Below are 12032 nucleotides of genomic sequence, written 5' to 3' on the forward strand. Positions count from 1 at the left end.
CATGGACATAAGTCTAGGACTTGAGTGTGTCGCCACCTTGTACATTATTGTTGGCCCTCACTTGAATGACCTTTGCGATGTTGAGTTGTTATTGTTTTAAATTATTCTGAGTTGTTTGATTCATTACTCCTATGTTTGATCATTTCCTGTTTTATGTTATATGATTGTGCAATTGATCACTCATTAAGTTTATGTTAAGTAATTCCTTTTGTATCCTGATTTGTTATGATTTGTCATGTAATGTAAGGGCTCCCTTGGAAATCAGTTATTTTGTTAACTGAAGGGACCACCCTAAAGATTAATCAATAAAGAAATAAATTGTTAATACATATTGCAATAAAACAAACAAACAAACAAACAGGCAGACCTGGGTGCGCGGCGCCAGGGAGTCCCTGGTGGTGCTGGGCGGCTGCTGCCTCACGCCCGAGGCTCTGGTGGAGGACAGCGTTCTCTCCTCAGAGGTGACGACGCTCCGACACAACCGGGACGCGTGGTCAGGCTTGACGAAAATGCCTCTGTCCAGAGTTCACGGCAGCAAGGTCAGAGGACATAGTACAATGCTAAAGCTTCTTAACCTTGTTATGCATTTGTCCTATTTCCAATCCGGGGCCCGGCCGGGCTGTTTGCGAAAACGAAAAATCAAAAATGCATATCAAGAAAATACACAATACATGGTTAGGAGTTTTGTGTCTTCTTTTGTCTTTGATATCATATTTTTTGCTCCCAAAAGTTGCCCGGCCGGGGACCCGTTTTGGAAATGGGACCAAAGCATTAGTTTGATTATTTTCTTGTTCGATGGCGGTACTAAAATAAGTTGCCTCAACGAGTGCGTCGTCATCTTGTCTGTATCTATTTTCTTTTTTTTTCTATTCTCTTGACGAAAAACAGGTCAGAGGACTGCAGTTCGCCTCCGTGGCCGTTCTGGACAATTTCCTGTACGTCGCCGGCGGGTTCCACGACACGGGCGACTGCGGGGACCACGTGGACTGCACCGACGTCGTCATGCGCTTCGACCCAAGAATCTCCGCCTGGCACCGGGTCCGCAGCATGCTGTCGCCGCGGCGGCACTTCCAGCTCGTCGCCGTGAACGGCTACCTGTACGCACTCGGCGGCACGGTGCTCCGAGACCCGTACCAGTCGGTGGAGAGGTACAGTTTTAGTTTATTTATCTATTTAACCAGGAATACATTTTTCGTCTGGTGGCGCTTTTCAAAGATTCTTGGGGGTTCAACCCCTAAAGCCCCCCTCTCACCGGAACCGCGGCACGCTGGCGGCGTCGCTGCGGCAGATCGAATTGACAAAGCACTCAACGAATTTCATTGAAAAAAAACGAATATTTTTAAGCTTTGTGTGTTTTGTTGTCTTTTTGGTCATACTTGCACGTTTTGAATGATATTCCCATTATAAAGTCAAGGTTAACACAAACCCAGTTTAGGACGCAGCGACGACGCCAGCGTGCCGCGGGTCCAGTGAGAGGGGGGCTTTAACGTCAAATCACATCACATAGGTACGCTCCGAGCCAGCGGCGCTGGCAGCACGTCTCGCCGCTGACGGAGGACCTCGACGCCTTCGCCGCCGTGTCCCTGGCCGGGTGGTTGATGGTGTCCGGCGGGAGGGAGTTTGGCATGACGGCGGCCGTGAGGAGGGTACAGGTGCTGGACCCCTACACCGGCTCCTGGGACGAGCGCTGCCCCATGTGGACGCCGCGAGCCAACCACAACATGGTGGCCACCAGCAGGTTCGGTCGTTCGTTCGTTCCTTCCTTCCTACTTTCATTCATTCATTCATTCATATTTTATCTTTATTTTCTTTCCTTCCTTCATTTATTGATGTTCGTTTCTTTGTTGCTTCATTCCTTCATTCGTCCATCTTTTTTTTTTTTTCTTCATTCATTTATTCATGCATTTATTTTCTTTGTCAGTATTCTTTTTTCCTTCATTTTTGTCGTTCTTTCGTTCCCATTCATTCATAGCTAGCCATCAATTCTTTCCTTATCCTTTTCTCTTTTCTCTCTTCCTTTCTTTCCACCTTTTTTTCTTTCCACTTTTTTCCCCACCTTTCTTTCATTCCACCTATCTTTACACCTTTCTTTCCCCTTTTCTTTTCACCTTCCGTCCCACATAATCCTTTTCCTTCCTTCCTATTCCTTCCCTTCCTATTCCCTCCGTCCTTCAGACATATCTACGTGCTTGGCGGCGAGGTGCAGTTCTCGGACGACGCGGCTCCCTTCGCCCTGACGATCGTCGAGCGGTACGACCCGTTCCCCAACCAGTGGACGGTGGTTCCCGGCGACACGCTGCCGAGGCTGGAGGCCGCCGCCGCCGTGGTCAACGAGGACATCTACCTGGTGGGAGGGTACGACCCCGCGGACCCGTTCGTGCCGAGCGACTCCGTGCAGGTGTACAGCACGAGGGAGCAGACCTGGCGGCCGGCGCCCAGCATGCCCCGCGGGCTTATGGGAGCTTGTGCCTCTTCTCTCATCATACGGGGCACTGACTTGTTATGACATAGTTTAAGTTCAAATTGTCATACTAGTAAATGTTATCTCTGTGTTTCTTAATTAAACATTTTTTTCATCATTCTTATTTTTTCGCACTCTGCTTCTATGAGATGACCCGTGTAAAAGTCGGAAAGTTGTTAGCCTCCATAGCAGGCTTTAAACTGTTTTTTTTTGGGGGGGGGGGGCTAAATAATACACTTTTTGCAGCCAGCCCGTAACTATCAGCCACCCCGTAACCATCATAGTTACGGGTTGGCTGCAAAAAGTGTATTATTTAGCCCCCCAAAAAGCCGATTCAAACCTGCTATGGAGGCTAGAAAGTTTTAGGCTTGTTGAAGTGACAAACACGTCATGTGTTCCCTGGCGTATCTTACGGAATACTTACACGTCGGTAGGCATTGGAATCGTTAAGAGGGAACTTGATTTTTGAAGAAACGAGATACTCTTCATTGAAGACTTGGAGAAAAAAAAGTGCGTTGTTCTAGAACATAGAACTAATCTATACAGCCGTAGCATCAGAACGCAGTATGACATCAGAGAGAGAACAGAATGAAAGAACACGCTGACGTCACAATAATGTTCTGAGGGAGACAAGTTTGTTTTTGACAACAGATAAACTTGGCGCGCTGCCGGGGTCCGTGTCTTTCCATTACTGCTCGAGAAGAAATCAAAAGTGACGCGTTTGTAGGAGGCGTCGCTTGCCTGTTGACGTTGACGTCTTTCCTTCTGTTGGCACAAGTTGAGATACGTAGCTGCCATCTCTAGTTGAGATACGTAACTGCCAGCTTAGGCTAGTTGAGATAAGTAACTGCCAGCTCTAGTTGAGATCCGTGACTGTCGGCACAAGTCACGATGGCGAGCAGCGATGACGGCCATTCGAAGGACAGGGAACCACAGAGATCCCATTACTACACAGTGTTCCGGTACGGGGAAAACGGGACTTCCGAAGAACACTATCTGGGTAGGTCCTGGATTTTTGAGACTGGACATGCCGATGACTGTGGTGTCTCACGGACTTACCCTGATGTATCCGTGATGTACTCGTATCCCGATAATTGTTGTTTGTCCTGATCACGAATACAACAAACTGTGGCCTTGTAATACAACTGTAGTCGTAGCTGTATTGTACAGCCAGTATAACCACCCTTCGTCGTAACACACCAGCATCTGTATCTGTACGATATGGGTATAGCCGATGTAACCACCCTTCGTCGTAACTCACCAGCTTCGCAGGCACGCATCGGCAGCTGGTTATGTTAACGTTACATCGACACCTAACCTTTGGTGTTGTTAGAAACTATCTTGTGAAGACTGCACTCAGTGGTGACAACAATTCACACTCGTTGATAGTTCTAGGGAAAAAACGGATTTTTGAACACTCAAATCGTGGATTGGTATAAAGTGTGGTAAGGTAACGTTACATTTTTATTCAACTTTACATCGACATCTAACCTCTGATGTTGTTGGAAGCTATCTAGTGAGGACACCCCTACTATACAACAAGTTCCACTCTACAATATTTCTAGAAAACAAAATATTTCGATCACTCCAATCTTGGATTGATATCAAAGTGTGGTGAGGTAACGTTACATTTTCATTCAACTTTACATCGACACCTAACCTTTGATGTTGTTGGAAGCTATCTAGTGAGGACACCCCTACTGTACAACAAGTTCCACTCCACAATATTTCTAGAAAACAAAATATTTCGAACACTCCAATCTTGGATTGATATCAAAGTGTGGTAAGGTAACGTTATAGATTTTTTCCCCACCTTGATCTACTAGAGGTCCTGCGCGACGAGAGGTGCGACAGACGACGAGCGAGGACCGCCGGCGAGAGTCCGCCAGTCTACCACAACTCCCGCCTGGCGGATCGCATCCGTACTTTCAACCAACTGGCCGGCGGAGAAGAACCAGGAAGTCGCACGAAGAAGTCCTCAGCCGACACCGCACAGACCGATTCGCGTGGCAAGCACAGTCGCGGCGATAGAAAGGCCGGGGACAAGGCGTCGCAAGGCAGACACCGCCAGAACTGCGAAAGCGGAGATAAAACGACCCGGAGCAAAACGTCGCTAGGCACCTGCAAGAGCGGCAATGCTGAGCCGATCGCCAGAGGGCGCTACCACGCGGATGTACACAGTTACGTGCTGGACACGAGGCGTAGCTCCACGGACAGATGCCACGCCAGGCTCTCCATAGAGATGTCCGTGACGGACCCTGCCGTTGTACCGGTGCAAAACCAGCTTCTGCTGACCGCGCTCCAAGCCCTCTTCATCCCCTCATGCCCGGGCATCTGTATAGAGCGGGTCCTCTGTCTTCAGGTAAGGGCGTGGTATCAGGAGATTTCGGGCACTGGACAGTTTGGCGGTCTCAAGCCGACCAGAACGCTTTGGCACCAGGTGCTGGAACAACCGGCTAGGTTTAAATTAGAATTAGGCTTAGAGTTATGCGTCCTCTTGAAGTAAAACATCTAGAAATAGTCCTAGTCTCCTAGACATGGTGCCGAATCGGCTAGGGGCCGGACTGTCCAGGTGTCGAAACGTCCGACATTCGGTAACATCACTTCAATTAAGACCCTGTCTCCGCAGGACAGAGACTGTTGTTCAACCACCTGTGAGCAACCTAAAGATTTTCGGCCATTGAAACCAATGAAAAATCCGTTTGAAGGTTTGAAGACCATGGCGAATGCCGATCATTGAGCGCTCTGCCCGTCTGTCTCTCAGCGGTCTCGTCTTTGTGGCATCGAGTGTGAGTCAGAGGAGTGTGTGCGTGCACGTGTGTGTGTCACGATGTGCACGTGTATGTGTGTGTGTGTGTGTGTGTGTGTGTGTGTGTGTGTGTGTGTGTGTGTGTGTGTGTGTGAAGTCCGTCATCTCTGATTGTCTTGTCTTTCCCTGTCCTGTACCAGGATAAAGTCAGTGGCGCAGTCATGAGATGCGAAGTCAGGCCGACGTTCTGGTGCAGATCGTACGAGAACTGCAAGGCGGCGCTGTTCCTGTCTTCCGAGGCGAAGAAGAAAGTGAAGCACGAGAGACAGTTTCTGCTGAGGGCCCTGCGCTACGTCCTACAAACGGGAGACATCGCTGTCTTCATAGTTGTTTAGATCTGATCTTACCTGAAATGCTAGTCTCTACTCCGTGGGTTACACGAAGAGATAGTGAAAAAAAAAATGCCCAAATAGGTTGAATAAGTTACAAAGATAAGTTTATTGAAATTCTTGAAAATAGAAGGTACAACAATGACAATGACGTACATGCATATGCGGCTACACATACTCTAGTTTCAGATACTAATTGTCTTAATCTGTAAGTTCTAACTTCTTCATTGAAAGCAGTGGAAGACGAGAGTCCCCCCACTTATATGCTTACATTCTTTACTTCCTGCTGACGTCAGTCTAGTTTGATATGATGAATTCAACAATCCAGATTATATGTCAGATCTAAATACGCTGATTATTTGTCGAAATCGTTGTATTATCTATGACAATGACGTACATGCATATGCGGCTACATGTACCTATTATTAAATGAAAGAAGACCTTTCGTCGAGCCTTGTGTTAGATCTAGTAACCATATACAGAACAAAACAAATCGATGTTGCCATAGAAGTTTGTCTAAGCGCACAAGAAATGGATTCAAATTCAAGAAGTGGCGAAGCGAAAGTTGTACGTGTCTAAAACTGTATCTCGGTCGACATGTACCCTGGATGATCATGGTCCGGGTGGTTCTGTGGGTTGACAGGAGGCTGTGTATGGGGATAAGCAGTATCCGGAGGGTTTTGCGGGTAGGGTGGGTTTTGTGGGTAGCCTGGGTTTTGTGCAGGGTAGGGTGGGGCTTGTGTACGATATGGCGGTGGTTTCGCAGCTGGAGTTTGTGTGGAGTATGGTGGGGGCTGTCCAGGTGGGGCTTGTGTGGGCACTCTGGGGTATGGTGGGGGTTGTCCAGGTGGGGCTTGTGTGGGCACTGTGGGGTATGGTGGGGGTTGTCCAGGTGGGGCTTGTGTGGGCACTGTGGGGCATGGTGGGGGTTGTCCAGGTGGGGCTTGTGTGGGCACTGTGGGGCATGGTGGGGGTTGTCCAGGGGGATACTGTGGATAGACTGGAGGCTGTGCAGGGGGGTACTGGGGATACTGGTACGGGGAGTTCTGCACGGGCTGCGCGATAGGATACATCTGGAACGCTGTGGAGAAAAAGCGATGTCTGATTGATACACAAGCATACCGTAATTCAGGCTACAACAGGTAACGTTACCAGGTCCGAAAAGGACGACACTGTGAAACCTATTAGTCTCCAACCAGACCCAATAGATTGCAAAGACCGTATCCAACTGGAAGAAGGAGCTTATAGTGCTATGAAACTCCTTCTGCCTGTTGGATACGGTCTTTGCCAACCCGTAGGTCTGCTTGGAGACTAAAACCTATCCCACCCTAAAGATAAACAGACTCGCCACAGGAAGAAAACTCCGATAGAAAAACGTCGATAATTTGTGCATAGTTAATTATTTTTCTTCGTCGCCACGAATGACATATTCATCTGCTCTTACCGACCGAAATCCGTAGTGTAAATCGTGCATGGTTGAGGTGTGTTTTGAGTCAAGTCGGGGCTTTACAATAACATATCAGGGCTCGAAATAGTGGGTGCATGTGCAAAATTGGAGCTGTGCACCTAATTCTCACCCTCGTTAAACCAGGACCCCATATCGCTCCACGTTACATCGGTCGCGCAAGGGGCCCTGGTAAAAAGAACCGTCACATATGGTTATGACGACGTCGCCACCAAAACAGCTTCACCCAATCAGAGGGTTTGCTTCCTCTCATCGGAAGCCAACGCGCAAAGAACGCTGGGAAGCTATCAACCAATCAGCTTACGTGTTACGGCTTGTCATTAATTATTCATGAGCTACAACTGACGTTTGTGCCAAATAAGGTCCGCTCATTAATTATTCATGAGCAAGTCTCGTCGACCTACCATAACCATATGTGACGGTTCTTTTTACCAGGGCCCCTTGCGCGACCGATGTAACGTGGAGCGATATGGGGTCCTGGTTTAACGAGGGTGCTAATTCTTTACTGTGGATGCATCAGTGCATCCTAGATATTTTTGCACTCAGGTAACCGTAACGGTTATCTTGTACACTAGCATACAGAATATTCTTGAAATGTAAGTATCCGAAAAAGCAATTTGTTGTACTTAATTTGATGTATTGCTCGGTTGAGATTTGACATCTGGATTGAAATTTTTAAGATAGGCAGAAGCATCAAACGTATGCCTTGTTGACTCTATTTGATGTGGTGCACCCAAATTTTTTTCTGTGCACCTGATTTTTTTGGGTTGGGTGCACCAGTGCACCTTTTTTCAAAAATGAATTTCGAGCCCTGCATATGGAAGAAAACTTCACTTTACCCTGTGATTGGTCGCCCTGCCTGTGCCTTTTCCGACAGCAGCCTCGGCAGCAGCAGACGATGACAGCGGTTATGCTGAGTGCAGCAACTAGCCAGATGATGGTACTGAGACCGTGAATAAAGGACATGTTTCAGTCTTCTTCTTCTATCATACTTATCGTCTTATATCAAGCCGTTGGATGGGGTACAAGAATATCGAGGAAGAGAACACGTTCTACATCTACATTGGAGCAAAGAAGACCAGACTTAGACTTCACCTTGTCGTGCTGAACGTGTTAAAGAGGCCGGTGCTGCGGGTGCTGCGGCGAGACCTGCATGAGGACGTGGACACGATGGATTCCCGACAGTCGTCACAACACCGGTTGTACCCGCAGCAGTACCTCTCATCGGACTCGTCGGAGGAGGAGCGCGGGCAGTTGAAATTGAAGAAGGGCCCTCGGCACAATTCGCCGCTCACAGCTGCTGCGCCGTTAAATGGGATCGAAAGTTATTAGAGCCAACAACTGGGACGCCTACAAGTACATTTTACCTAATACTGTGGAAATCTATCAGTTTGTCCAGCATATGTCTGTAATAGTAACATTTTCGTTGTTTTTTTCGTCTCAAGGCATCCTCTCATTGAAGGTGAAGCATGACGCTTTTTCAAGTTGCTAGTGGTCGTGCAAAGTGGCTTCGCCACGGCTCACGTTTTTAGCCAAGCACACCGGGTCACCCCTACTCTTCTCGATAAGTGTGCTGGGTTCTATTACGTGCAGAAGTTTGACGATTGAGGCTAATGTCTGAAGCTCCCTCATACACAGGGCCGCCGGCTATACGTCACCATCCGAAATGACGAATTCAATCCCTTACAACATGTCCGAGCTGGAGTCGACCCCTAGGATCGAACTCGGGCCCTAGGATCCACGGAATTTGATCCAGATGGCAAAGCAGCGGTGGTTGCGCGCGTTACCGTTTGCGCCGAACAATTCATTAGGCACTTGTAGTAAGAATTTCAATGTTATGGGACAAAAAAGTCAACAATTTTGGCCTGCATACCACTATTGGTGCATATCTCCCATTTTGGTTTCCTGGTCGTGTAGCAGCGCCTCTTGGCTGCCATGGGGTATCGAGTTTCACTACGCGATGTCAACACATTTCGACCAAATTTCCTTCCCATTCAATTCCAACATGTTATTGATCATACTTAGCTACCTTTTAGGATATTGATTATGGAATATCAGCTGTGTAAAATGGTAATATCGATGCGCAATACTAAATGAACTTGGCTCCTAGCCATGTTTTAAGTGTTCAGATCCAACAGATGGTCCTGTGAGCTGTGCGCTGATAATGATTTAGTAAACAAACCGTCCGTGTCATGCATATGTGTGCATCGGGCGTAACTGCCATGGATCGCAGCCTGTATAAATAGGGTTTACCAAGTGATTTTGCAAAATGCTTCTTGGGCTGTAATACCGCACAACGTAAATCTGTACAACGTAAATCTTAGCAGAGACACACAGACAGACAGACCCGAAAAAAGTGTAGTCATTGGTCATCGTTTGGCTTCAAAACTGGACTCCCTTTCTCAGACAAAACATTGCCTCCCTGTCTCTATTCTATAGATAATTCCACGGCCAGTGTTCCGATGAACTTTCACTACTCGTACCACCACAGAGAATTTTTCAGCGCACCACCAGGTTCTCCTCTGACTCACACCACTATACTTTACAACTACCAGCCTTAAAGCCATTCTATAGTAACAGCTTTTTTCCATGAACAGCAAAACTTTGGAACTCTCTCCCAGCCTACTGCTTTCCCCCCCAATATAACCTACAAACCTTCAAAACAAACATACACCGCTAGCACTGTCTCTCACCTTAGCTACAGTAGTTCAGTTAGTTCAATGCTTAGAAGTGGCCCCTTTAGTACGGCCTTGCATTGAGCGAGATCAAAGCAGAATTCGAAGTTGCACTTGATTCTTCCCTTGACCTCCAGAAGACAACATGCCTCCCGGCAGCCACCTGTATTAGGCCTGTTGCTAGATCAGTACTAGAACTGCATTATCAGCGGTCTCATTACAACCTAGCTAGTACAGCTAGTAACTCGAACCACATTTTTAGCTAGTCTCGTATAAAGCAATATACTAAAATAACGTGGCAACGTTACAGGTGTCCTTAGCCAGAATAGCTTACCTGTCGCAAAAACGACGGCGACGAAAGCGACACGTACTGCCCGCAACATTGTCACAAACGTTCAACGTTACGTCTCTATATACACGTCGCCTGCACTCTGACCAAGAAGTGTTTGTTGATCAAGTCGTCTCGATTGTCCCTGGAATCCAGTGGAGTGTTGCAATCGTGTTCAGACGCAGGACTGTACTCAGGGCACCCTCCTGAAACCAGAGCCCCTATATCGCTCGATTCGTTAGCTCGCTCGCGTAGGGGCCCTGCTCTTTAGCCCCGGTAGACACGGTTCTGGCGACGTCGCCACCAAAACAGCTTCAGCCAATCAGAGGGTTTGCTAAACCTCATCTAGAGCAAAAGCGCAAAGGATGCTGGGAAGCTATCAACCAATCAGGTTACGTCTCACATCGTTACTTTAGGTTCAGAACAAATTAACCGCCAATATGCAAATTGTGCCAAATAAGGATAGCTCATTAATTATTCATGAGTAACTGTCAGTAACGTCGCCAGAACCGTGTCTACCGGGGCTTAAGAGCAGGGCCCCTACGCGAGCGAGCCAACGAATCGAGCGATAGCCGGGGTCCTGCTTTTAGGAGTGTGAGCCCCAATGGAATGCCAGTAACTCTAGTCCCAATGGAATGCCATGCCAGGAACTCTAGTCCTAATAAAATGTCAGGACGTCCCCGGGAATTTTAATCCACATTCCTGTACAATTCATCGAATTCTTGCAGACTGCATACAATACTATACCATTAGGCTCGCCCCTGAGCCTGAGGCGTCACCATAGAAAACGAAAGCGCACAAACACAATTAAATGTGTCTATTGTCACATGTTGATATTGTAAACTCCATTTTAAACATTGCAAGGATAACCTCCAAGCAGGTGCAGTCTCAGTGTTCTACGCGTCTAAATGTTTCCTATATTTAGTACGTTGGAAGAGGTTAGCGGCACGGCCATGAGATGTAGAGTCAGGCCGACGTTCTGGTGCAGATCGTACAAGAACTGCAATGTGGCGCTGTTCCTGAAACACGAGAGACAGTCCCTGCTGAGAGCCCTGCGCAACATCTTACGGACGAGAGACATCGCGATCTTCATAGTTGCTTGGATCTGATCTTACCTGAAATGCTAGTCTCTACCAGACTCCGTGGGTTGCACGAAGAGATAGTAAAAAATAGACCTCTTGCCAATTACGGCGTCCGTAGCAATATTTTCTACCACAGCATTTCACCTTAGTCTAGAGGGGCAAAATGTACCACCAAAGATGGTATACCTATATTGCAACATAGGCTTATCATAGGCTCACAACAACCTGAGCCTCACTTTGATGCGTGACCCCGAGCTGACCCCGGGAAATTCAAAATGGCTGCCAAGAGGTCTATTGTCCGGTCTAATGAAATGCATTCCAACGTAAGCTCAGCCCCACCTAACAATTTTAAATACATGTTTGTCTAATTAAGCCGAGGCTAATTATACTTTTTTAGAATTCTGGACGGAGAGGTCTGGTAGAGACCAATGAACTATAATGCTACAGAATACAGAGGTACAACGGCTTATCTCACGAGCCTCTTGCAAAACTTGAGCTCAACAAAAGTTCCTGGTGTCCGAGGAGACGTAGAAAGCAAAATCGTGACGCTTCGATTATGCCTTTCTGCATCTCTTTGTACTTTTCCCCACTTCTGTCCTCCCTGTTCTTCAAATTCTCTGGCTCAGCTATTAGTGTCTGTGAGTATAAGTATAACCTTGCTTCCAGTCAGGGTGGTATCGGTATTTTTTGCTGAGTCATTTCGTTTATTTAAACTTAGTGTATCTGTTAAAGTAACTATAGCTTTCTTGGATCGTGTGTGTGTCTTGAAAATTAAACGAAATAGCCACAACGCGTCGTTGTCACTATCGTGTCACCTTCAGTATAATCACGATGTCATGGCGGTTAACATATGATAAGTTGTACTTTATTAAACGTCCTTGAA

At 47.2% G+C, this 12032-nt stretch overlaps 2 protein-coding genes and 1 long non-coding RNA gene across 3 annotated transcripts; 2 read left to right on the plus strand and 1 right to left on the minus strand.

Moving 5' to 3' along the window:
• Position 1: 1 nt before the first annotated feature.
• Positions 2-2585, plus strand: LOC136432032 (kelch-like protein 26). Its single transcript, XM_066423048.1, has 5 exons — positions 2-39; positions 362-539; positions 889-1199; positions 1508-1738; positions 2176-2585. Exons 1-5 carry the CDS (start codon positions 2-4, stop codon positions 2504-2506), a joined length of 1089 nt encoding a protein of 362 aa, XP_066279145.1. The 3' UTR covers positions 2507-2585.
• A 186-nt stretch (positions 2586-2771) lies between these two features.
• Positions 2772-6050, plus strand: LOC136433896 (uncharacterized). Its single transcript, XM_066426486.1, has 3 exons — positions 2772-3461; positions 4288-4823; positions 5411-6050. Exons 1-3 carry the CDS (start codon positions 3353-3355, stop codon positions 5603-5605), a joined length of 840 nt encoding a protein of 279 aa, XP_066282583.1. The 5' UTR covers positions 2772-3352; the 3' UTR covers positions 5606-6050.
• Positions 5690-7971, minus strand: LOC136433897 (uncharacterized). Its single transcript, XR_010755674.1, has 2 exons — positions 7904-7971; positions 5690-6680 (listed from the first exon to the last, which is right to left on the minus strand). It is a non-coding gene; the product is annotated as an uncharacterized lncRNA (long non-coding RNA).
• Positions 7972-12032: the final 4061 nt, after the last annotated feature.

This window comes from Branchiostoma lanceolatum, chromosome 4 (genome assembly GCF_035083965.1).
Source record: "Branchiostoma lanceolatum isolate klBraLanc5 chromosome 4, klBraLanc5.hap2, whole genome shotgun sequence".
NCBI classification, from domain to species: Eukaryota; Metazoa; Chordata; class Leptocardii; order Amphioxiformes; family Branchiostomatidae; genus Branchiostoma; species Branchiostoma lanceolatum.